Raw genomic sequence first — 27627 nt, 5'->3', positions numbered from 1 at the left:
GAAACCCTCTCCCAATTTTTATACACATGTATTTGAATTTATGTCACAATAAGGTAGTTGTAGAAGATAATTACACAGCTTGGCAGAAAATTCTTTGTCAACACAATAAAACGACCTTAGTTTAGTGACAAACCTATGTTGACCTCATATGCTACCTAACAGAGCTATACTGCCTAACAAACTTGCAATAACTGACAGACTATAATAGGTGTAAGTATTTTTGGTACTAACTTTAACAAAAATTTCAGCACAATCTCTGCAGAGCAGCCCTTTATATAGCAAAAACCTCTTTACAACAAGCAATTATCATAGTATTGCAAGCAATCCATAAGTCCCCTACCGGTAAGAGCCCAAGCAACATTCTGAAGGGCCATTGGCCATTCACTTAGGTTCCTATTTTAAGTAAATTTGTTGAAAAAGTTCTTTAAAAGTGATCACAGGAAACAGTTTTTATGTACAGACAGACGGACACTCTAAAGTTATTTTTTAAACATCCCTGTTATCAAAATATAACATTTTTAAAATCCTATCATGATTGAAGAAGTTGGAGTAAAAATTACCAATTTCTCAAAAAAAAGTCTAAGTTCAAAAGGGGCATAATTCTCCCTAATAGTCTTGCTAGAGTATTGAACACTCACAAATGTTGAGTGACAATAAGAAACATTTATATGAAGTTTGAAGTAGATACATTCAGAAAAAGAAGTTATTAAAAAAAAAACAATGTTTTTTAATGAAAATTTTAAGTTCAAGGGAGGTAATTCTGATAATTTTTGTGCTAGAGTTGTAAACCTTGTCACATATGATGTGGTTGATGACAAGCAACTTATATTTAAAGTTTGAAGAAAATACCTTAAGAAATAAAGAACTTATAGTGAAAAAACTTAAAAACTAGAATCAGAAATCTTGAAATTCAGTCTATTTGTTGCCATAGCAACCAGAATTTTCAACATAGGAAGATAAAAAAGGATGTGCATAATTTCCATATTGCCATCTACCAATTTGTCAAGTTTCATAAACATATTTTCAGTACTTTTTGTGTTATCACTGGATCCAGGTTATGTGTAAAATTTGCCATATTTTCAGTCTATTTGTTGCCATAGCAACCAGAATTTTCAACATAGGAAGAAAAGAAAAAGACGTGCATAATCTCCATACTGTCATCTATCCATATATCAAGTTTCATAAAAATATTTTCAGTACTTTTTGCGTTATCGCGGGATCCAGGTTATGTGTAAAATTTGCCATATTTTCAGTCTATTTGTTGCCATAGCAACCAGAATTTTCAACATAGGAAGAAAAGAAAAAGACGTGCATAATCTCCATACTGCCATCTATCCATATATCAAGTTTCATTAAAATATTTTCAGTACTTTTTGCATTATCGCGGGATCCAGTTTTGTGGACGGACGGACTGACGGACGGACAGACGGACGGACGGACGGACGGACAGACGGACAGACGGACGGAGGGTAAACCTAAAGTCCCCTCCGGTAAACCGGTAGGGGACTAAAAACAGTATCATATCTTCCCAAAGAAAAACCTCAATAAATAAACTTCTACACCTCTTATCAAGAACCAAAATGTCTTGTCTCCCGAAGGTTATTGCTTTGCAGAGGAGATCATACTGTATTTAAAACTCCAAATTCTAGAAAGTAAATCAAGGTTAAAAGGTTAAAGGTTAAATTTACCTCTCAATATCCTCAGATTCATCGGATGTTGTGTTGGCACTCATGGACTGTTTATGAAAAGAAATAACAACATGACACTCAGTGTTTTTTTTAAAGTAAGATATCAAAGTATATAGATAGCATTGCAATTAAATTTGATTGTAACTCAGGCAATAATTATGTATCACTCCTACAATTGTGCCACGAATTGATACCAAGAAATGGTGTTCTATGTATAAAGTGAAGTAATTAATGAGTCTGTCTACATGTCTCATGCCCACAACTGTTAATATTCTAAAGTTATCACATTATTTTTTTTTATTTAAAAAAGAAACCTCAGCCAGGCACAGTGACCCCAAACAAACAAACAAAACAGAATTTTTGTAAAGATATACTATGCTCTAATTTGATAACAGAAATGATTTATAATGTCTACAAAGTCTGTTTGTTTATATAAAATAAACATGTTTTGACTTCATTCAAAGTATATATGTCATGTTTAAAACTCTACAAACTATAGGTGGTCACAATATGAATATATTATGTCGTTAAAGAAACGGGCAGACCAACTTTACTTGTCCTGTAGATAGGAACATGGCTTCTAATACATTTTTAGTCAAATTAGACATATTCAAGGATTTAAATAAACTTCTTTGGTTAAAATATTTTACTGAAGGATGAGCATAGTATATCTTTAAATTACATATGCATATAAATTTTATGCAGACATTGAGACCGAACTGTAAGTTATTGTCAAATTATCTATATAATGTGAAACCTATATTTTGTAGTTCTATGAAAAACCACAAGTTTTGGTAAACTGATACCAGTCTATGGTTTAATGTACATAATTATGTAATGTAAATTATAGTATGCACAGATGTCTCTGTTTGTTTATCATTCAATGCGACTGTGTATCATTGATATTGTTTAAAACAAGAGCTGCCAGAAGGACTTGTAAGCTCACCTATTCTCAGAGCTTGACTGTTAAACAAAGAGCATAAGTATTGAAGGATATCTATATTAGTGAAAATTCAAATGAATTCTTTCAGGGTCACAAAGTTGCAAGTAAAACCTTTAAATGTTAAGATGCCACAACAGTGAGCCTTAATTATTCTTCTATTATAATGTTAAGCTAAATATGATAGAGTAATGACCTGTATGTAATATAACAATATAATTATACTCTATCATATAAACACATCATAGCTTTAATTCAACAGATAATTTGATCTAATTTAGTTGATTTTCACATTACTTAAGTCATAATTATGCCATCTTATGATCTATGAACTGTGTAACAAGTGTAAAATCCTCTAAATTGTGAGCCTATTAATTCAATTTATCTTAGGAAAATATATAGCAAAAATAATGTCTTTTGACCTAAAACATCAAACAATGTAACATTGACCTACAGGATCCTAGCAATGATTGTTATTTGCCTATGCCATCAGTATGGAGCCGGACCTCGCCTGCAAATCTGTACTGTCTGACCAACTATTGACAGGGAAGGAAAAAAACTTACCGGTGGGGTATCACCAGGCCCCAAGACTATTGCACAAAACTTCAGGTATCCTTTGGCACCAGCCATACTGTCCTCGGGATCACCTAGTAACAGCCATTTATTTACAAAGGCATGATTTCCTTGTTCCCATACCATACCAATGTCCATCTGGAATTCAGGAAAAAATTACTATCACAAACATAAACTTGTAAATAATCTAAATTTATAAGGAAGATTATTATTTCTTTATTCTTGAACTAATAACGATTTAAATTATATAGTATTCAAATTCTTCACAAGTCTCTATGAGAATTCTCCTTAAAGCACACAAATTGGCAGGGTTTGGATTATGAGATCTTTAGAAATTGTGTTCTTGCTTAATTGTCATGCCCTTAGATACCCTTAATTAGTTTTCACTTGTTTTTACAGGCAACTTCTACATAATAATGTATGCATGTAACTTGTTTACATGCTATTCATAAGCATGAGAAATTATGCCTTCATACTCTCAAAACAGTAATTCTGATTACCTTCACAAATCCATAATCTCTACTGTCTTTATCTACACATTTTGTTATTAATCAAACGCCCTTATATCAACAATGGACAGGTTCCAAATTCAAAGTAAGATAAGTCAAGCCGGTGCTAGGGGGCATGAGGGATGTTGTACTTTTTCATTATATTCCTTATGTACAGACTCAATCAAACCGAATCAAAATTTTCATGTAATTTTGTTGTGATTAATGCTTCTGAGTAATCACCATTTTTCAGATTTCTATCATACACATAAAGGTAAGCCTTACCTTGAACGACCCTATCATGGCATCAGATCTAAGTTTACGAGAATTAAACACAGTAAATTCTAAAAGTTCATCAAACAACTCTGCTGGTGATGCATTAAAATTGAAAAAGAATGTTTCATTCCAGAATGGTGAGTTCGTGGATTTCTGCACACGGGTCTGCTTCACTTGGTTGAAGCAGGTCACTTTACACACTGGTTGAATGTTTGATCCTTCAATTTGACGTCCCTCCAAGATTTTGATTCGGATCTATAAAAAGAAATGTATGATTTCAATGCAAACAATTTCCACATGTTCTAATATACAGGAGTAACTTTTAATGATTCTAATTTACTAGTCAATTAAAAGTGTATAACCATAATTTGCACTCTCCCAGAACACATCCCCTAAGGTAAAAGGGGATTCTGACTGTTCAATTTTCAAATCTTTGGAAATGTTAATGTCCTGGTTAAAGCCACAGCATTAAAATTTAAACTTGTACCCTCAGCCATTTTGGAACAAATAAAATACCACTGCATTAATCTTGTGGGGTCAGACAAAAGGTTTCCTCGACCCAAACCCGAGGGAGGGGTAAGTGGGGTTGCAGTTAAAGCTGGCATATAAATAGATGTAAATTCTTATGAAAATATCTACAGAAAGTCACTTGAGCTTTAAGCATTTCAGAGGATATCCAGCTGATCATGATATACATTCATTTTGCCTGTCACTAATGATTGAGAAAAAAGAAAAGTGTTGCTTTTTTTCATTGTTTAAAATAGTCACATTAAGAAAATTTGTTTCATAAAACATGGGGGACACGTTTTGATATGCATGCAACAAAGAAATACAAGAAATTATTGTTAACCTGGAAGTCCTGAGGCTTATTTGACAACTTCCCTCGGAATCTTCTTTTGCCCATTTTCTTCTTCTTTTTGGGACGTGGCTTTGGTTGTCCGGTGACAGGATCTATTTCCGGAGGTCCTGGATCAACCTCTTCTTCCTCTTCCTCCTCGCCCTCCCCTTCATCATCCAGCGTGACTTCCTGTCCGCCACCGCCAGCTGCTGTTGTGGCAGCCGCAGGTCCAGCTTGCTTCTGACCAGGAGGAGGGGCATAAGTAACCTTCATTTTAAGTTTTGTCTGAAAATCAGATATATTTTATTAACATTTGTTTTAAATCAATATTAATATACTATAAGTTTTGATACAAGTTTTTCACACTATTGTGGTAATGAACAAGTATTCAAGTAATCTTTGAATTGCTTTTTTGATTTATTATGAAATGATACTGTAACTGACAGGTTTACACCTACAGTAAAATAATGTTTATTGGTACCCTATACATAACATCTCTGTCATATTTCAGTCTGTTGTTCTGTTGATTGTACCTATCCTAAACTCATACCTATCCTAGACTCTTATCAATCCTAGACTCATATCTACACTAGACTCATACCTATCCTAGACACATACCTATCCTAGACTCATATCTATCCTAGACTCATACCTATCCTAGACTCATACCTATCCTAAACTCATACCTATCCTACACATACCTATCCTAGACACATACCTATCCTAGACTTGTACCTATTCTAGACTTGTACATTTCCTAGAGTAATATCTATTCTAGTAAATGCCTATCCTAGACTCATACCAATTATAGATTTATATCTTTCCTAGTACATGCCTATCATAGACTTATACCTGCCCTAGACTCATACCTATCCTAAACTCATACCTATCCTACTCATACCTATCCTAGACTCATACCTATCCTAGACTCATATCTATCCTAGACTCATACCTATCCTAAACTCATACCTATCCTACACATACCTATCCTAGACACATACCTATCCTAGACTTGTACCTATTCTAGACTTGTACATTTCCTAGAGTAATATCTATTCTAGTAAATGCCTATCCTAGACTCATACCAATTATAGATTTATATCTTTCCTAGTACATGCCTATCATAGACTTATACCTGCCCTAGACTCATACCTATCCTAAACTCATACCTATCCTACTCATACCTATCCTAGGCTCATATCTTTCCCAGACTCACACCTTTCCTAAACTGATACTATCCTACTCATCACCTATCCTAGGCTCATATCTATCCTAGGCTTGTACCTATTCTAGACTCGTACATATCCTAGACTCATGCCTATCATTGTACATGTCTATTCTAGACTAACACCTATCCTAGACTCATACAGGTCTATCCTAGACTCATACAGGTCTATCCTAGACAATAACATATCCTAGACTCATAGCTATCCTAGACATATACCTATCCTAGACTCATATATATCCTAGACTCATACATATCCTAACCTCATATCATTGAATTTATAATGCTGGATACAATGCTTCCTTGCAACCATATCATATCTTTATTCTTTAACCACAACAATGAAATTTTTCCAGCCATGAAAGCATATTACATTCAAACAAACAGGACATATTTCACATGACATTAAAGGGAAGTGTAATTATAATAAGATGTTTACACAGTAAGAGATAATCTATAGAAACACTACCCTAACATAAACAAGGTAAACATTGTTATACCAATAAATCAATGCTCACATCTCCTTAGTCATCAAAATTTAATATTAGGTAGGACATGTGAGAGAGAGAGATTTTATCTGCATTATCTTATTTCTGTTTGGTAAGCAATAAAAGACTGATTGTCTTAGTATCAACACATATTTCAACAATATTCATGACTTAAAAATTTCATAAATAAATAAAAGTGTATTCTTAACATACCCAGAAAGTACAAAATTAACACACAAATTTTAAGCTGGGCTAGATTAAACAAATTTAGGGGCCCCAATGCCCTTAACCAGCTGAATATCTAAAATGAAATTGTCCAGATTGCAACTTTGGAATTGTCCATAAAAGAATTTGAGGATATCAAAATGATACTGTTCAACCAGCAGTATAAAGCCTGGTCAAACTTCACGGATGTGTCGGCTGTACTATATTGGTGAAAAAGGTTAATTAGTTTTGTTTCCAGCGTGGTAGGGTTAGATTAAAATATACTTAATCTAAGACCTACCTGAGTCAAAGGCTGGCCATTGCCATCCATCAATATCGTATCTACATCTTTACTCTGTGTACCACCCCTACACAAGTCTGCCAATGGCACTTTAGCAGTACCCAGCAACCTGTGGAGATATAAGAATAACCATATAAAGATTTATTAACCTTTATCTATTTGATGCTAGATAATTGAAATCAATCTTTAGTGTAAAATGGAATATAGTTACATATAATATTATAAAGCTTGGTTAAAACATGTGTAATATAATATTGTTAGCATCATATAAAGCATGACTTGCTTATTTGAATTTATGGACCAACTAACACTGATGTTATACCAGGAAGCCAACTTATTATCCTAGTGAGACTCGAACCTGAAGAACCTCTAAATTGTAACACCTAAACTCAAGCTACATCTTTCCTAGTAGTTGATATCCTGAACTCAAATGTGTGTGTTTTTCCCTGGTACAAACTTTTACCATTATAGCATCATGGTGCACTACCGTTCACATTATGGATTTGTCAACCTGTTGTGCTTATTTTCAATGTTGTAACTGTTAAAGTTTGTTTTTACCCTGGGATTAGCTGAGAAACAAAAATTCTTAGTTTCACAGTATGATTACTGAAGAGGAGTGAGTGATACAGTATGAATCTATACTAAGGGAGATAACTCCATCAGACTTACTAAGAATATTCCCTGGAGGGGTGTAAAGTAATACAGTCTACCTTTGCATTCTTACTAACCATTGAGGCATGCTGGGCTATATATATTAAATGTCCAGGCATACAAACATAAACACATTGTGTTACATTATAATACAGACAATATTGTGAGAGTGTAACATAATGTATCACCATGATTTTAGACATGATTTAAACATTAAAGAAAATGTTTGAACACTCTATCTATAATAAAAATTTTACCAAGGACAATCAAAATACCTTAAAGGAATGTTTTTGTGTGCTTATATTGCAAAAATGTTATGTTTAATCTGGACTTTTTCCAATATATTTATGCTAAACTTAACACAGATTACACAATTATTGTTATTAACAGGTAGTTCAACATTTAAAGGCACATTATGCCTCAGATGCAATTTTTTTTCTCTCCACACATAAGTTTTATAATGTTTATATAGTGACTTAAGAGCAGGTAAAATCTTTATCACCTGAAGAAAGAAGTGCTGAATATAAAATTATTTGTCATAAATGTAACAAAATGTAAACAAAGAAGCATTTAAACTTCCATACAATATACTAAATCAATATATAACTTTAATAATTGCTTAAAAGCAAAAGTACAGGTAATTGGCCAATTTGTAATTTTTGGAAACTATATCCAAAAGAGCTTGTGAAATAAAAATAAGGCATAATGGGCCTTTAAATCTAAGTCCTGATAATATTTAACTTAAGTCATAAAATCATGACCTCAATATGTACAATGTATAAGATAAAAATTATTACATTGCAATGTTTTGTATTGGTAAAAAAAATATATTCAAATGCATGCAAAATGCATACTGGTAAATGGTATACATCATCAAGGATCTTGTCAAATTTACTCAGCTGTGCAATAAACTGTACATGTTATGGCATGATTCGCAAATAAATCATTTTTGTGAAAATGTGTAAATATATAGATGATGAGTGGGAGTATTTGTCAGATATCTCCTCTAACATATGATTTGTACAAATATTTTACACCTAAAGTAAGGCAACACCACAAGACAATGACTGATATTTTGTCAAGGTTACGAATATTATAACTTGTCATTGTAACAGTCACATCAAATATGTTTAAGAGATTCATTAATTCAAAATTTCACCATTACCATGAGTTAAAATTTTGAATTCAGCACACATAAGCCAGCTCTAGGGGGGCATGGAATGTTAACTTGCACTTTCCATTATCGTCCATGAAACATTTTCAATTTTGTCAATTTGGGCATTCTTTAGGAAATCTGTTTCGTAGTGTGTCCAGCTTTGTAAATTCTGAACTATTTATTGATTAGCAGTCAAAGGGATTTAATGGAAAAATATCAAGTGTAAAGATGCCTTATGAAGAACTCTGGGGGAAGATATTTTTTTGCCCTTCTGAGATCATGACAATGCTTCGTTAATATTGGCACCAGGACAGACATTCTTAAAAGCATCTGCACATAATAAAGCCAAAATAAGCATGCTTAAACATAAACAAGAGCAGAACTTTTCTACTGAAAACAATGGCACTAATAACCCTGAGAAAATAGAACAATGGCTGTTTTGACACAGAAAATTCTCTGGGATAATTCAAATACAATATTCTCAGTGATAAAAAAAAGCTCTTAGGTGTCAAAACCAGCCATGCCTATAAAGATATGAGAACAAACACCAGTGAGTGTTTCATGGATATTTACCCTCTATCATGTAGTAAGAAATAATTCAGATAATCAGGCAGAACAAAAAACTACTTATTATCTTTATTGGTCATGTTTTGTGTAATCTTACATATGATAATTCTAACAGCCCCAATTACTGATCCAGAAATTACTAAATAGATAATTACATGTAATTTTAGAAATTGTGGTGCACCAAAATTACTATTGTACAAATGTCAAGCAATTCTGGCAGGAACTAATATACTATATGTACCATTTAAACCTGGGTGTTTCTTTCATGTCTACATAGGGGGTTCTATTGAATTTTACCTTTCCCACTCTATATTAATTAATATTACATGCAGATTAGGAGAGAAACAATGAATAGACTCCCCCCTCTCCTTCCCCAATCCCCATGGTTGAAATTAATGCTTTAGATTTCTGTAGAACAATTTTTCTTTAGCAATAACATTGAATTGTCCTCTGATCAACAAGAAAAAGAAATCTGCTCAGTTTAATAATAACTCTGACTCTACAATGGACAAAAAGACGAAGTTAACCAAATTTATACGAGTTCAACTTAGGCATCCAGCAATGGCATTAATGCATTTTCACATTACTTCCCTTTGGTTTTTTCTTTAAATACTATAGCAATTACTGCAACTAATTTATAATAGTCTGGTTATAAATTTTCAGTAGAAGAATCACACTGGCCATAGCTTTTGCAGAAGTGGTGAGTCCATTGCAGCGGCGGTGGAGTATTCGTCGCAGAAGCGGTGGATAAAATATGGCCGTTTGCTGTTGTCGGTAAGTATATGACTGAATTTTGTTTTATGTTTTAATGTTTTACTTGAAACACTCAGTGAGACTGGAGCCCACATTTGTACTCTTTTAACCTATTACACGCACACGGTGCAATTCATTGCCGTTTATGCAAACACTTCTGTACAGTTTGATGAGGGGACGCCATTTTTGCCTAATTTTGGTTAAAACACATACAAATATGTGCAAAACGACCCCATAATACAACGGCATCACATCGAATGAATGATATATTCACAAATTAACCATAATTAGGAAAATTGGGAAATTATTCCCTGCGGTCTGGAGACCGCAGGGTATTGGTACGCGTTTTACTTTTGAGGCATGGAGGAGCACGTGACCTGTTTTCGGTACATGGAGGAGCATGTGATCTGTAAACCGTATATGATTGGTTAATTGACCTTTTCGAAAACCCAGCTAAATACCGTTTGCCGGTACGTTACGGATTTACCAATGTCCGAATTACACCTAATTGAGAACAAAAATCTATTACGTGAGATTTCTAATTTTCTATAATCATTTTACCGTTCAAGGTGGAAAAACTTGAATGATGTGTTTGAAAATTATCAATGTTTCTTTAATATCTATCCCAAATTTTACAAACAATAAATTGTTTATACTGAAAATCTGCAAAATGAAAATATTCGTAGTGGCATCTGCCATAATAAAAAGAGATATTTTCTGCGTAAACTTGTGTGTTTACTTTATTTATTTTTTGCTCGGAATTATTCATAAAATGGTAGGCCTATTTAATAATTTTCTTAAAAAGAAATAATTGTTTTATGTTCGACCTTCTCCGGTCTTCAACGGTCACATGCAGTTTCCAAAGACCTTCTTCTATATTGTTCGATTATTGTCAACTATATTCCTGTTACAAACGTTTATTTATCCCCCCAAATAATGTTGAAAATAGTTAAATGAAATATCTTTATATCATTAAAATGTTCACCGCAGGAAACCATTTTACTTATTCTTGCCTTTTTATAAAATAAATGACAAAAAATGTTTTTGTTGTAGACGGAGGTGGATTCGATTGCAACGCAGTGCGGTGGGCCCGATACCATATTTGTATATTTTAAAAGTTTAACTTGACGTAACGCACTTTTCAATTGAGTTCGGTCCTTTTCTTACTTTGACTCCTGAGAAACTTGATTATTTGATGTTTAAAGCGACATTAATTATTATACCCGGTATATACGCTCGTACAAATATATGTCCCATGTCCGCTATCATTTTCCTTCCATTGAAAATTACTTCAGCCGTAATTATCATAAAATAATCCACGTTCAACAATTTATTGCGGGTTATTACTAAGTATCAAGTATTTTTGAGTGTGAATGCACCATTCCAGTTGAAAAGCGCAGGAAAGTAAGAACATATATAGTGCCCTTTATCATATTTGTATTTCCAAGTTCATATTAGGGATCATGCATTTGACAACCCGGACCGCTGAGGAAACGGCGGAAACTAAGTCATAATAGTTGACCTTGATGCACCACCGAAAGGAAATTTAGCGATGTGCAGGGAATTCAACAAATGTGATAAATTCAGCCAAAATATCACATGTGTCAGACATTTACTTGTTACACGTGATCACGTGTTATACCTTATAACCAATGCCGATTTCTGACTTATTAAAAGCGGCATGGCAGGGATATATATATGCATATATTTTTGCATTACGGCATATGAGTTATAAAAACATAAAGTTAACACATATTCATGGCATTTTCGAGACTATCATTTTAGTTATAAAGATTTTGAAAGGCTATACAATATGGCCGTATATAAACTGTTGTTTGAAAATATAATATATAGACATACAATACTTATTAAATAAACAGTAGTTGTGTATATAAATATATAAACTTTATAATACTGTTTGTTTGTAACGTAATTTGTAATTGGAAAATCGAGACATTTATTTAATTACAGAGATTTTGGTTTATTTGTAACTTTATTTTCTGATTTTTACACACATGTACAAGTATTAAAAAGAATTTCGATAGCTATTAATATTGCGAACAACCGTTTATATACGACCATATAGCCTGTTGGATTTATTTATAACGAACTCATAATACATCAAGCATTTTTGTTAGAAAAAAATGAGATAATTTCATAAATCGACGGCAGCCATGTATTTAAAAAGTACATTGTATGTATATAAACGTCACGATTAGCCAATGAAGTGACGTAACAAACGTGCAGTATAGGGTCACATGCACGCAAAATTAAGGAGGTTCAATACAATTATATTCTTTAAATTGAGCATGATGCTAGTCACCGATCTCATTTCCTGTATGTGAATTTGATTTTTTCCTTAATTGTGGTTATTTCAAGGTCATACAACTTAAATGTAAGTCTGAAATTTTTTCCCCGCTTGTTATGTTCTTCACTATATTTGGGTACATTTTCAAAGAATGACTTAATTCCATAAAATATTTCTATTATCTTTTTTTTATTTCATTTCATACTTTTCATTCTTTAAACACATACCATAGTCTTTTTTCTATGTCACAATTTAAGAAAAGAAGAAAAAGTAAAGCTTAAAACGCGTAGGTCTTTACAAAAAAAGTAATAGAGAAAACTTTTCCTGAAATAACTTATACGCTGTAAACATAAAATTTATTTAAATTGGTGTTCTCAGTATATGGTATTAATATAACACAGTGACATTCAAATTCTTAAACTATACAAAAATGGTATCGTGCCCACCACACTGCCTTGCAATCGAATCCACTGCCGTCTGCGACGAAAACATTTTTTGTCATTTATTTCATAAAAAGGCAAGAATAATTTGCCAAATTTTCCTAATTATGGTTCATTTGTTAAAGTATCATTCATTCGATGTGATGCCGTTGTATTATGTGGTCGTTTTGCACACATTTGTATGTGTTTTAACCAAAATTAGGCAAAAGTGGCGTCCCCTCATCAAACTGTACAGAAGTGTTTGCATAAACGGCAATGAATTGCACCGTGTGCGTGTAATAGGTTGAAAGAGTACATATGTGGGTTCCAGTCTCACTGAGTGTTTCAAGTAAAACATTAAAACATAAAAAACAAAATTCAGTCAACAGCAAACGGCCATATTTTATCCACCGCTTCTGCGACGAATACTCCACCGCCGCTGCATGGACCCACCGCTTCTGCGAAAGCTATGGCCAGTGTGAGAATTGTGTGGTATAATTAATATACAAGTGCAAAAAAAAACAACAATTATTTTGATATTTAAATTTATGTTGTTTCTTCCTGGTTCAGTGTTGAACAATTATCTGGTGAAATATACAATAAATGATAGTTATATGTACTAAATATATAATGCAAATGTCAATTGTTACCCCTCCCTCCTCATTTACACAGGTGAGCCAGGGGACATGTCAGAAGTTGATCAGCCGAACAGGCTTTCCTGGACAACTTACCAATTCATGTATAAAACAAAACTATTTTACGACTGATATATGTCTCCTTAATAAAAACCCTTGAAAACATTTTACATGACAGATAATTTATAAACATGCATAAGTAAATGAGACCCTTTCAAAACAGGAATTTATTATTTCCTCTTTCATTGCAAATGTTTCACCTTACTTCATTTCATTAACATTATTTATCTATTTTCTAAATAGTTAAATGGTTAAAAGATTTTTTTCAAAGCAAATTGAAGACAATTCCTTAAGTTCAAAGTAAGTTTGAAAGACTTAATAACCAAACCATAATTCATTAGCCTACATAAATAATGTCCCATCATTAATGTAGAGCTAGGCTGGTCTGAACAACTATGCAGTCTGACCAGGCTCTTTCAGGTAATGTCATTCTTTTATTTTGATAATAAAAGCCCTTAAACATTGAACAAAATGCAAAAATGGGCAAATCCATTACAACAATTCAACAGGTTAAAAGTTCAGATCTTTCTTGCCATATTACTTTATAATTATCCTAATCTTAAAATGTACACAGGCAGCAATAACTTTAATTCAGTCTGGATCGATCAGAGTACAAAGTCTAAATACACATACACAGTACTATGAAAATGCCACTGAACTTGACCTATTGTTTCCAATTTTAAGGAAGTCAATAGTCAATTCTGGCAGTTTTGTCAAAATACATGGAAAGGAAAATCACAGGGCCAGGCTTTTTTTAAATACTGGTCACCACAGGACATTATTGCCTCAAAATGTTAACAATAATATAATGTCAGCACAAATCTATCAATGGTGCAGTAAAGTATTTCAGGACTACAAACCAATACCAATTATTATTGACAGGTCACACTGGTCAAACTGGTCAAACAGTCTGTCATGAATGGAGAAAACAAAACAAGACCTAACTGACCACACAGATATTGGATTACTAAATTGCACTGTGTTAGTAAATTTCCGTCTAGATCAGATATTGATTCAATCTTCCAGATTTAGTGAAAAACACACCATTTGCCACATTCATGAGAAGAATTTCCAGAGCCAGTAGCTCAGTACATAATTATAGGGAAAAAATAAACAATTTGTCACATAAATAAATTTCATATAACTTGGAGTCTGAAGTCAGAAAGTCTGTTGTGTCTATCACAGGTTAAACATATGTAATGTAAGCATATATTCACAATATGTGTTTATTTTACAATCTCTGGAAGATAAAAGTGAAATAAATTCACTGTAGAAAATATTTATCTTCTTCAAACTATGTTCATGCTATCGGTTTACCTTGGCAAAGAATGTTTTACATTACTTAAGTCTTGAAATATCTTTATATATAGTATGGTCCATTTAATATTACGTGTAAAAGTTGTTTATTATTATGATTTCAACCAGCTTAAACCTCCAAATTTAATTGAAACTCTAAAATTTAAATCAAGAATATTTTAATTCAACATTTCATCCCAGAGGTCCATCATACTCTCAAAGGGTAGATGGACCCTCATTAAGCTTAGAATACACACATTTCATTCTAGTCAATACAAATAGTAATAAGCCTTCTTATAATGTAAGATTTTGCACTTTCTGATAATAACCAAATATTATTATGTATCCTGCAGGAATGTGCTAGTATTATGAATGATTTAACAGGTCTGAATGAAAGTTGTCATAAAATTTTAATTTTTCCAGTCATGAAATAATAATATTACACCTTGGAGACTTTATTCATGACTGCTTTGCTAAAATGATCAAAGCTTCAAGATAAAAAATCAATCATTCTTGTACATAGTGAAAGATTATCAGATCATAGGTGTTGAAAGATCACAGGTGTTGGAATCTATTATTCTAGATTTTTTTTGGAAGTAGCCAAATAAAACCACCAACCTTCCATAAGCTTGTAAAATAGTTTCCTCAAGTTAAAATAATCTGAATTTCCTACCTAGATTCAAACAAACATTGCCAAGGGTCAAATGATTCAAAGGTTCATAAGCAATTAATGCAAACCTTAAGCATTCAACAATACGGTTAGAGGCCCTTTTCCAAGCTCATCTCCCTGATTTTCAAGTCATACTAACATGTGCACAAGTAAAGAACCTGAGGTCAGGCTCCACGTCTGCATATTCTCACTATAACTATCTGTTGGTTGTTCAAACATTCTTAAAAGTTAAAATTCAATAAACTTACAATTATTGATAATTCTGTAACCAGGTCAGACCAAGTAAATTAATATAATATATAATAATTTGAGACGCCTCATGACAAAACCAACATAGTGTGTTTGCGACCAGCATGGATCCAGACCAGCCAGCGCATCCGTGCAGTCTGATCAGGATCCATGCTGTTCGCTATCAGTTTCTCTGCTTGTTATTGAGTATGTAAGCTACAGCATGGATCCTGATCAGACTGTGTGGATGCGCAGGCTGGTCTGGATCCATGCTGGTCGCAAACCCATTATGTTGGTTTTGTCATGACACAGCTCATTTAGTTGAGGTATTAATACAAGAATACAAGAACAGTTGCTGCTTTAAAAAGTATTGTACCTGTTTCTACCAACTCTTTCCCAGTCCTTGACTTCCACCTCCAGCTGGTCATTTCCACTGATTGGTACACCTCCAAGATCAAACTCTAATGTCTGAAATAAACAGGTTCATTTATCATAATTACATCAACCTTTCACAAAAAGGAAACGCAAGTAAAAAAGAAAATCTTATAATCAATGCTTAGTATAAAAATATCATGCTTAGCATAAAATGACTTAGAATGATCAACATTAATAAAACTTAAAATACTTAAATTTGACAATGGTTAAATTTAGTAACGCTGAGATTGCATATGCAAAGCTAAGACATAGTTTTGATAGATTGAATAAATTGGCAATCTTTTAATTGAATGGCAATGCTTTGATTGAATATTGCAATGCTTCAATTTAATGGCAAGAGTTTGATTAAATTACAAGGCTTTGATTGAATGGCAAGGCTTTGATTGAATATGGCAAGGTTCAGTTAAATATGTCAATGCCTTGATTGAATGGCAATGCTTTGATTGACTGACAAGCCTTTGATTAAATAGCAAGACCTTGAATGAATATGGTAATCTTTTAATTGAATGGCAATACTTTGATTGAATATGGCAATGCCTTGATTGAATGGCAATCTTTTAATTGAATGGCAATGCTTTGATTGAATATGGCAATGATTTGATTGAATATGGCAATGATTTGATTGAATATGGCAATGATTTGATTGAATATGGCAATGCTTTGATTTAATGGCAAGACTTTGATTAAATAGCAAGACCTTGAATGAATATGGTAATCTTTTAATTGAATGGCAATACTTTGATTGAATATGGCAATGCTTGAAATAATTGACAATGCCTTGATTGAATGGCAAGGACGTGACTGAATATATTGCAAGCTTTGATTGAATGGCAAGTCTTCAATTCCTTAGGCAAAATTCAAAGATATAATAAGAGCACCACACACATTGTTAGCACTTGTCTAGTAAAGACAGCAGCAATGATAACAGCTCGACATTTGTTTAGAAACAGACAAGCTAACAAAGGTCTTTGAAAATGCATCATCAAGTAATTTACTTTTGCATACAAATTAAAGCAACGGCCATTATCCAAAATGATATTTTTCAGTTCCCATGTGCAGATGGAGCTGATGTGCAGTCAAACTGAGCCTTTGGTGTGTATTTTAATAACACTCTCCATATAATATACATGTATATATTATTAATTATTATCCAAGTTAAATATTATAAATATTTTATCACAAGGGATTCTGTTATTATTAAAGTAAGGTTTAAACAAGTAATAGATATAACAGGTTGATAGAGACTATCAAGCACTTGATAATGAATGAGTGAAGTATGTCCGACACCACTTATCTACAGTGTGTCAAACATTCTTCACCTCTCAATATCTTGATAATATATTATACTACCTATCATGATTGAATGACACACAGTCAACTTTATTAGTAAACTAATCGTCACATTTTCAATAGCTGAATTTTTCTTCGATAAACTAATAATCACATTTTCAATATTAAAAATTATCATTATATCGATCTACAATAAAGTAATGGTCCCATTTTCAAATTTTCACAGCAATCCATAACCTCCTGATCCATGTCTTATGGTCACATTAATCCTAGTACCATAATATGGTCACATTTTCTAGTAAAATAATATGGTCACATTTTTGAAATTTCAACACATTGTATGACTGATTAACTTACGGTCAGATTTTTTCATATACTAGTTAGTATATTTTATCTAAAGAAATAGATATGGCTATTAGATTGTATTAGTTTAAACATAATGGTAAATTCATTTCAAAGAAAGCATTAACCTTAAAAATATATCTATAAATCTGATATGCAATGAAATTTTGTTGAGGAAATTTTGTTGAAATACTGTAGAAAATTTTTTCTCTATGCTGGGAGTCCACAGCAACTCCATTACATGCTCAACTGACATGATCCCACTTCAATACAGCTGAGTAGTGTTTACTAGATTAATAAAACAATTACTGAAAGTGATAAGCCTAATTGCCACCACTATTGAGTCTGCTGACCAGGCACTATACTGTTGAAATCCTTTAAACTTTGAATGGAATGTTCCAAATTCAAAGCAGGGCAAATCCATTATACAAATTCAGAAGGATCAGGGTTAATCTGGTTATGTAACAGGATTTAGTTATACAGTGGATAACTTCCAAAAACAACAGGCAATATGCACAAAAATACATTTCATAGCACCCTTTCCTAAATTAAAGTCAAAAGTTGCATATTTTTTCTCATTTGTTAACATGAATGTTATTTATCAATAAATAAGAATGCTTTATAAGATCATTTTGACCAACAAAAATTGATAAGATTAAATAATATATACAATGTATGTGTTTTCTTTAAAATTTTCCATATAAAACTCAATATGTCACATAAAAAATACAATATACACCATTGCGTGACATTCTTTACACACGGTTTTTGATGTGTATATTTCAAAGTGAAACATTAAGATGTTATTTCAAATGTTTATGAATCATAGGTAAAGGTACGTGTAAAAACATCATGAAATCGTTAGTGCGTATACACTTTATGATAGACTATGACAACTTTGAATGATCAGCAATTTCTTATTGACGACTGTATAACATGTACCAATGCATAAATACCCCAAGGTCATTCATTTTACCCGGATGAATCGAGTCACATAAGAAGAGAAATGATATTATTATTGAATGGTGAAAGTTTGATAATCCCCTTTTCAATAATTCATGCTTTTCAATAATTCATGCATATCAATTCATGTATTACCAGATATAAATATTAGCATTTAAACTTAAATAGTTTATTTTAACTATAATTAGCCCGCTTCTACCAATATGTCCAGTGCAGTTACCAAGATCAGTCGAAACATCCATGCCATCTGATCATGGTCTGCACCAGCTCACTATTCAGTTAATTACCTATGATGAATAGTTATATACATATTGAAGATTGACGATATTAATTGGGGTGAAGTGCATTTAAGATATTAAGCAAGGTAATTAATGGTTAAAAATAGTAAAGTGCAGTCACTTAAATATAAACTTTTAAAGTAATAGAAATCTAAAAGAAATATAAAAGTGAGTTTCTCTGATGCAATTTACACAAACTGCAGCAATTTATATAATTGTAATTTTATCTCCAATGGTGGGCTGTTTATCTCACCATATACACTAGAATTTGCCATTTTCATTTTTTGTTGTTCAAAACTTTATACAATTGGCATCATTGTTATCTAGAATTATATTCAAATTAGAAAATAATAATGCACATTTCCGAGAGTTGATCTCCCAACCTCTCAATAGTAAGTACTGGACCAGAAACTGTTACAGTTTTGACCTCAGTTGAGTAATTTCAATTGGCACTTAAAATGACATTATGAAAATAGATATTCATTCAAACAGTTAAGCACATCATATCAAAGACATTATTGTTATTTACATGATCTGCATGTCAACAAAATGTAGGCACACACATCATGCAGTTTCCATATATAGAACCAAGGCTGTTCTTTGTTTAAAATAACATTGTAAGTGGGAGTTAAAGGTACATATAATTATGACATGAAGAGTTTAAATAGTAATTTAAATATTCAATGCTTTATTGTTTATAAATAATTTAAAGGGTATCAACAATATAGCATTGTAAACCACTTAGACTGATTAAATTCTGACATTATATGACACACCTGTTATTAAAACTCAGATAACATTACATATGTTATCATATACCATATGTTACATTGGTTATCAATTCATCATATCAGCTCAATGTAACCTTAGTAATCATTATTATAATGTCTGTACAAACATCTTATTTTTTGTAATCATACTTTACAATAAGGATCAAACATATTATTATGGTATAAACATGTTTTATTCATGTTTAATTTAATACATGTATATATCATTATTTTTTTTCAGTTTTATTCTATAAAACAAACCAGTGTTTATTTATTGTCAATTTAATGAGGAACCATGGTTACATGGACTTTGGTACAACTCACACCCTCAAACTTGACCTTTAAATGTCCTTGACAGTCAAGGTCAAATTATTGAATTTTGGTTAAGTTGTCATACTGTAATTTTATAATTTATGTACAGATTTGATTCATACATACGAGTTGAGAGGCATTTCTGAACCAATAGACCTCTCATTCAACTTTCTAATTCAAAAATTTGCCTAGGTTAATCATGTGAGCCATAGATTCAGGCCTAATATTCTGCAAATATATATGGCATCAGTTAAATATCTTACAATATAGTCAGTACTGAGTACATATATATTCAATCACACCAGACTAATCAATTTGAAATTCTGAAGCAGAAAACCATTTTAAACTACAAAAGAAATTGAACATGCTCCAGGGTAAGTTGACATTACATAACTACCATTTAGCAGGGTCATGGTTTAAAATGAAACAATTTTCATTTTTTCAATTTAATCATATATGCATGCAGTCAATACAAATGTACCTGTCTTATTTGAGTCGTTCATACAATCTTTTTTATGTTTACAAAAGAAATTTTTTTTGCTATCTAAAGTTATGTAAAATATCTCAACCAAGCCTAAAATTTTATTATAGGTAAATTATTAGTTTTTGAGTAGGATTTCTACATAGACATGGTGCAAATGTGTGGGTTGAGGACATTTTGATAAACTATGCAAAGGTTTAACATTAATCTGGTCCCCCAATACAAATATTCACCCTGGCAAGAGTATTTTGATATGTCAAACTTAAACTGATTACCACTGGACTTTATATATCTGATCTCTCTATGTTGGTATGCATGTACTTCATATTAAAGAAGCTATGTCATAAATTAACAATTTATTTGCACTAGCTTAAAGGGGCTATATGCTTTAATTTTCAAAATTTTCTACAGTGACAGCAATGTTACTTAATTTCACATAATTTCATGTTTGCATTCCTAAATCATGCATCACCCATACATAACATGTCAAGTGTCAAGAACTTAACATTCACTTTGACAAATCATTTTAATGTTATCATTATCTATTAATGATAACTATATGATAACCTATTAGTATTATTAAATAATTGTTACATTTGTAGATTTGAGCATTCTTTAAAGGTTTTGATGTGTCCCGATTGACAACATTTTTTCGAAATTTGTGTAGAAATAAATTCCAAGTTTTGTCCAATTACTAATGTGTGCAAATTTTAATATCAATCCCTCACCATATTTTCCCATAATTATCAATTTTATTACGCAAAATAACCCAAAAATGAAAAGGGTTGGACAAAAAATCAATTTTCAATTTAATTCTGAGAATATTTCTTTGTTCCTTAATGTTAAGTTTTTAATTTTAAATTTAATTATTTCACTTGATATTTTTCAGATTTTCAAATATTATGTTTTTAAGCATTTGCACCTCAATGGAATTCCTTTAATGCTTTCAATGCAAGAACATAATGAATTATCATCACTTAATTATATTTCACTCTTATCTGACCTGTGTAATACCACTAGTATAGCCACTGCTTGTTGTTGTTTCTTTTTTTCACCCCTTTTTTTACACTTATATTGCAAAATTTAAATTGGGGACAAAATACCGTATATACATGTAGCATTTTTAGGAGCACAGTGTCATTGTAGGGTGGTTAAATATCTGTCTTTCTTGATCAACTCCGAGATCACTAATAGGAGTACTTTTCTGCAAGGGGTTACAATATTGTTTTAAAGCAGTGACCTGAATACCCTTTAAGCCTTCATCATAATCCAGTTAAAGTCATTTGATTTAGAAATTTAACCTCACTTAAAGATCAAACTATTTTAAAAGTACTTGACAATTTTTTACTCTTCATGCCTATCAAATGAAATACATTGTAATGTCCTTAGAGATGATCATGTTATTTCTTCCTGAACTGACTTTAGACCTTTATATTATTATTAAAAAAATCTCAAAAAAACAAAACAAAACAACTTCCCTTTATTATAAGATATAATTTTTGTCATGTCATATAAAAATATCAATTTGGAGCAGAATTCATGTTACACTTCTAACATAAAGTGAACTTATAATCTTCCTTATTATTAACAATTAAAATTTCTTAACACTTGTGCCATCATTCTGCATAGATAATTGTTTATGCCACCATAATGCAAACAAGTGCCAGAAAGGGGTTGGGGGTCATGACCTCCCCTGGGATTCGGCTATTATGTATAAAATATAATATAACATCAAGGTCTTGATAATACTGTCCTAGGATGATAACTTGAGCCTTTGTTTACATAACAAAGACCAATAACAATGCGAAAAATAGGTGAGGCAGATCAATGCTACAACCTATAAAAATTAAAAGAAAACTACATAATCATATGACTTGTTAGCGCAGTAGGTAGAGCAACCGTGTTGGTAATGCGTTTTTTGCCCGTACAGGCAGAAGTTCGACTACTGGTAAGACACTTCTTTTTTACCTCAGAAAACAGTCAATTGTTCAGAAAACAAGTTTGACCGTTTTTTCATATACATACATGAATATGATATCGAATATTTTATTACACTGCGATCAAAAAATACAAAAAGAAAATAGAATGGAATTTAAAAAAAAAATAAATATATACTATAAAATATATATTATAAGAAGAAAACAAAAAGGAAAACGAAAAATAAATAAAGAATAATGATAAAAAACAGAAGAAAAAACTGTGGTTATAAAATGACACTAAGTTGGGTTCGAACCTATGAGTACAAAACACTAATAGTTACAATTACTCCGACCTACCGACAGAGCCATAACGGTAATACACAAACGATTCTGTAAGAATAATGCTATATAGTATATGTAAGTGTTTACTTTACGATATCGGATAATAATCCAGATAACCCCGTTTTTCGACTTTCCCATGTACTGTTAAGACCAAATTATCATCTTAGGACAGTAACTTACATTAAATCATCATGTAAATTATTGACTCATGACCCCCCCCCCCCCAATATGAGGGGGAAAATACCCCTCGTTAAAATATTGACTAAATGCCGTCCCTGATATTAGGGGTAAACCTGATGAATGCTTAAACACAAATGCCGACACCGATGCTGACGCCTGATGCAATGATTTTTTTCAGAACAACCTGTGGATATCTGAAGGGGAAATTATAGCACAATAAATCAGAAAAGGGGGAAGAATATGCATAGGGCATTTCATGAGAAAATATAGGATTTTTATGGGATTCTAAAATATTTTGGGCTAGGCCGGGAAAGAGCCTTTATTTGCCTGTAAATTAACATAGAGAAAAATCAGTGGAAAGTCAAGCTAAAATATAAGCATATGGTAGCATAAATAATGGAAGTTTCTTGATAATTTACATATTAATATATAAAGTTTTACCTCATTCCATTTGGGATTTAAGTCTGATTTTATAACTTGCGTCTTTTTGGATATCCCTGCAACATAAAAGTACATGTATACTTTTAAAGGAAAGAAAATGCAATAATTAACTAGTATCATGTAATTAATATTTGGGATACTTAAGGGTAAGATGTACTTTAATATTGTTAAATAATACACATGACAATCCCTAAACTGCAATGAGGATATACTCTTTACAAATATTCTAGATAGTGTGCAAAATAAAAATTGCAAATATTTCAAACATGTTTGACGATCTAACAATGTATTTTAAAGTGGAGCCTATAAATACACTGACAATCCCATTAAGTAGTTGGCAAACTACATTATTATTATATATCGTTTAACATTTAGTACTATAAATCTGTCATAGTATTGTTATAATTATATGTAGCTTTTTCACTTTGTCTCTCTTTTTTTTCTTAAGAAAAAAAAAATATTATCAAGCTGACATTATTTAAGGCAAATATCTATAAACTATATCTAATAATATAATAAAAATAAATAAACTGTATTTTTGCCAAAATACAGGGAATATTATATAAATACTACATAACAGACAAAAACGATCTTTTACTATGAGCTAAATTAAAAATGCTGGCCAACACATTTCATATTATTATTAAAAAAAAATACTTTTTACAAGAGCTTTTATTGCAACATTTTCAGTTTCATTTATATTTAATTACTATTTATTTTGACAGAAATGAATAAATAAAATTTCCATACATAAAAGTAAATTTAAAAGCTATGGTTTTTTATAATGCTTAAACTCATAAGTAAGAATCTGCAAACTTCGTATAGAAAATGCAATACACAAACAACGAATACACACCTATTTCAACATGTATGTTCTATTTATAGAAACATCTTACCTTGATACTTCAAAGTGGTGTACGGATCACTTTCACCAAAAGTTTCCAAATTCGGAACATTTGAAGCGCTAATAACTTCTACCTTCAAAGACATGGTTCTTTACTCTAATGTATTTTCTAAAAATCCATTTTAATCAAAACACCTTTCCTTGAGAATTTTGTCGATTTCCCCTTCCTTCTTTACACTCCGTGCATCTTGTTAAGTGTGGGTGTGACTTGACAGCCGATGTACCGGCTAGTTGAATTGTGGGTAATTGCAATTAAGCGAACAGGTGAATAAAGGGAGACTAATGCGTTTTATTTCCAGAATTAAATACAATCGTGTGTTGAATGAGTTACCTCGCTTGAAATCACGCGATAAAATCTAAAATTTAACAGGACTTTTTAATAACTGGAAACAGGATCCAGTTTTAGTGAAATAACGAAGATTGTTAGATGTAAGGAGCTATCTAGAAGTAGAATTTCTAATCTAAATGATCACATGTGATTGTCTGTTTCACATATATATAGCTATGTATACTGCGAGCAAAATGCACGCGCATCACGTGAAGTAGTCGCAAGGGAGTTTTCGCTTTTAAGCTTATCTATGAGATCTTTGATGAGATGAAACCGCAAACGTATTTTGAAATAAAAAATATTTTGAATGAACAATTAACATTTACTGTATTGATGTGTTTCTACACACATATTTTCTAAAGGGAACTTGAAGGCGATGGCTCTCGTGATTAATTTACATATGAGCCGCGCCATGACAAAACCAACATAATGGGTTTGCGACCAGCATGGATCCAGACCAGCCTGCGCAGTCTGATCAGGAGTCATGCTGTTCGCTACCAGTTTCTCTACTTGTTATAGGGTTTGTAAACGAACAGCATGGATCCTGATCAGACTACGCGGATGCTCAGGCTGGTCTGGATCCATGCTGGTCGCAAACGCACTATGTTGGTTTTGTCGTGACGCGGCTCAATGATAATGGTGGTCTCATACTGACTGTTTGCGCCGAAACAGCCCGTTCCGGCAAGTCATTCCACGAGCTGGGAATTCGAATACATTAAAGAAATGTTAGACTTCTTAAAGGGAGACACAGGCAAAATTTTCATTTCTTAGTTTTGAATTTTTCGTTCCTAATTCTGTAAATGCCCTCAAAATAAATATATTAGACAGTCAAAGGAACAAAACTTTGCTCCATATTAAGAATAAATTGGCGGTTTCCTAACCTGACCCGCGTGGGTCAGGTTAGAGCGCTAGGATTTCACAATAGTTGTCACAGTGAACTCTGGAAACGTTAAAGAACATGTCAAATGAATGATTTAAGTTTGTTTCAATCATACAATATCCATAGTATCTGTTAATGTAACTTCAACGATTTTTTAAGTCACCTGACTTGTTTTTAAATTATTCGGTGATTCTATAGGCATTAAATTTTGTTAAACATATATAGATATATTTATGCTTCAAATCCAAAATATAGAGAATTTTAACAGAAATTTATGCTGAAACTTTTAGAAATGTCATTTTAGCGCGAGATGAGTACAAAAGATCACTTTAATATTTTTGTCATTATTTTGCCTGAATATCCCTTTAAAGAAGGCATTGAAAAGTAACGAAATACAAAATATAGCATAACTTAAAGTTTATTATAATTATTATAATAGTGTGCTCGCATCATGTGAATTCAAAACTATATAAAGAAGCAACACAAACATGTGTTGATATTACAATGTATTATACGTGTTCTAGTCTCTGATAGTTCAATGTTTCAATGGCCATTTACACTGTTTGTCATATTATGTATGCTTATGAAATCGAAATTTTATATGTACATGAATGAGATTTAAATAAATAAATAAAAAAAAATAATGTATATGCATGTATATTGTTTTGTTTCAAAAGTGTATACATAGTTTAAACATCTTATGAGAGAAACTTATCATTTCTGCCGTAGCTGCGTTCTGTTGGAACAAATGATTCCATGCTTTGAAAAACCATTGTCATCTTAGTTAATGGGTAAATCTTTACATATTTTTTTATAGGAAAATAATTTATGATGAGTGTTTGTATATATTGTAAAGATTTGTGCCTTACCATATATTATATAGATAGCAATATTGTCCTTGATTTTAAGGATGTTACTTACATGTACGTCGTCTTGTGTTAGGGTTATATAGTTGATTTTTTTCAATTTGCCCAAGAAGTGTGAAAACATCAGCTCTACATCCGTGAAACAGTTAATATTTCAAATGCAGAAGCTTTTCATTAAACAATTTGAATGTATCTAATGAGTATGCTCAAATAAACTTCCAATATGGATATTGATAAAAAAATAAATTTCCGCTGATCCAAATGTGCGCTATAACTCGATATGTGCTGAATCACAGGGTAAGTGTTCAACTTTTTTTTTAATATTAATATAAAATTCAAAGCTTATTTTAAAAAAGAAAATTGAAATGTGATTCTACACTAATGACTTTCCTTTATATTTACCTATTTTTGTTCCGGATTTTTATGCAGTCTTCATCGAGATATTATTTCCGTCGTAAGTTCTGGTGTGCCCAAAATATCAAATGCGTATGAATAAAAATGTCGATAAACATACTCTAAATACAGAGTTTTCACAAAATCTTACCACCAAACGATGCTTAACATTCAAACAAACCGTTATTGAAAATTGTATTGAGATGGTCTCAAAATAAAGGAATTGCTGGTCAAAATTCCATCTGAGCTCCATATGTGCTGAAGAGATTCATAGGGGATATAGCCCTACTCGTAGTGCAAGACATATGCCTTACGATCATGGAGTAGCTTCCATCCAAGACTATGCCCCCGTTATTATCCAGGGAAAGGGCGGGGACAAGTTACACTTTGGCTTACTCATGACAAAAGTGCTGACTGCTAAATTAATATAAATGTATTTTGTTGCTAGGTAGAACCGTACGAGTTTTTTCCTGCCATATGCGGGGATCGATCTCATGTACATTAAGCACCGATATATTTCTTTAATTACATGTGCCTGAATACCATTGGACAAGATGACAGTATCGGTTGTGTCAGACATATAATATGGCAGCTGTAAATGTTTGATATCAAATGTTGTCCCGTATATCATATCAGTGTTGTCATATTTACCTTTGGAATCATTGATTTTGTTCAGGAATGAACACCGCTTTAACCGGTGCTAGGGGTGTGAGTGATGCTGTACCCTTTTCATCATATC

At 32.1% G+C, this 27627-nt stretch overlaps 1 protein-coding gene across 7 annotated transcripts in view; it reads right to left on the bottom strand.

Moving 5' to 3' along the window:
* The window catches only part of LOC132717753 (dysferlin-like), a 90065-nt gene extending 65416 nt beyond the window's left edge, over positions 1-24649 (bottom strand). For all 7 annotated transcript variants that reach the window (XM_060701315.1, XM_060701314.1, XM_060701313.1 and 4 more), the window contains exons 1-8: positions 24414-24649; positions 23518-23573; positions 16141-16232; positions 7022-7130; positions 4816-5088; positions 3975-4220; positions 3193-3339; positions 1689-1735 (exon numbers count right to left, since the gene is read on the bottom strand). In XM_060701315.1, coding sequence (XP_060557298.1) covers positions 1689-1735; positions 3193-3339; positions 3975-4220; positions 4816-5088; positions 7022-7130; positions 16141-16232; positions 23518-23573; positions 24414-24507 — 1064 coding nt within the window. In that variant the 5' untranslated portion in view covers positions 24508-24649. The remainder of the gene's footprint in view (positions 1-1688; positions 1736-3192; positions 3340-3974; positions 4221-4815; positions 5089-7021; positions 7131-16140; positions 16233-23517; positions 23574-24413) is intronic.
* Positions 24650-27627: the final 2978 nt, after the last annotated feature.

This window comes from Ruditapes philippinarum, unplaced genomic scaffold (genome assembly GCF_026571515.1).
Source record: "Ruditapes philippinarum isolate M1 unplaced genomic scaffold, ASM2657151v2 ctg439_1_1_1_1, whole genome shotgun sequence".
NCBI classification, from domain to species: domain Eukaryota; kingdom Metazoa; phylum Mollusca; class Bivalvia; order Venerida; family Veneridae; genus Ruditapes; species Ruditapes philippinarum.
The sequence above is the reverse complement of the archived record's forward strand: the minus strand, read 5'-3'. Positions and strand labels throughout refer to the sequence as shown.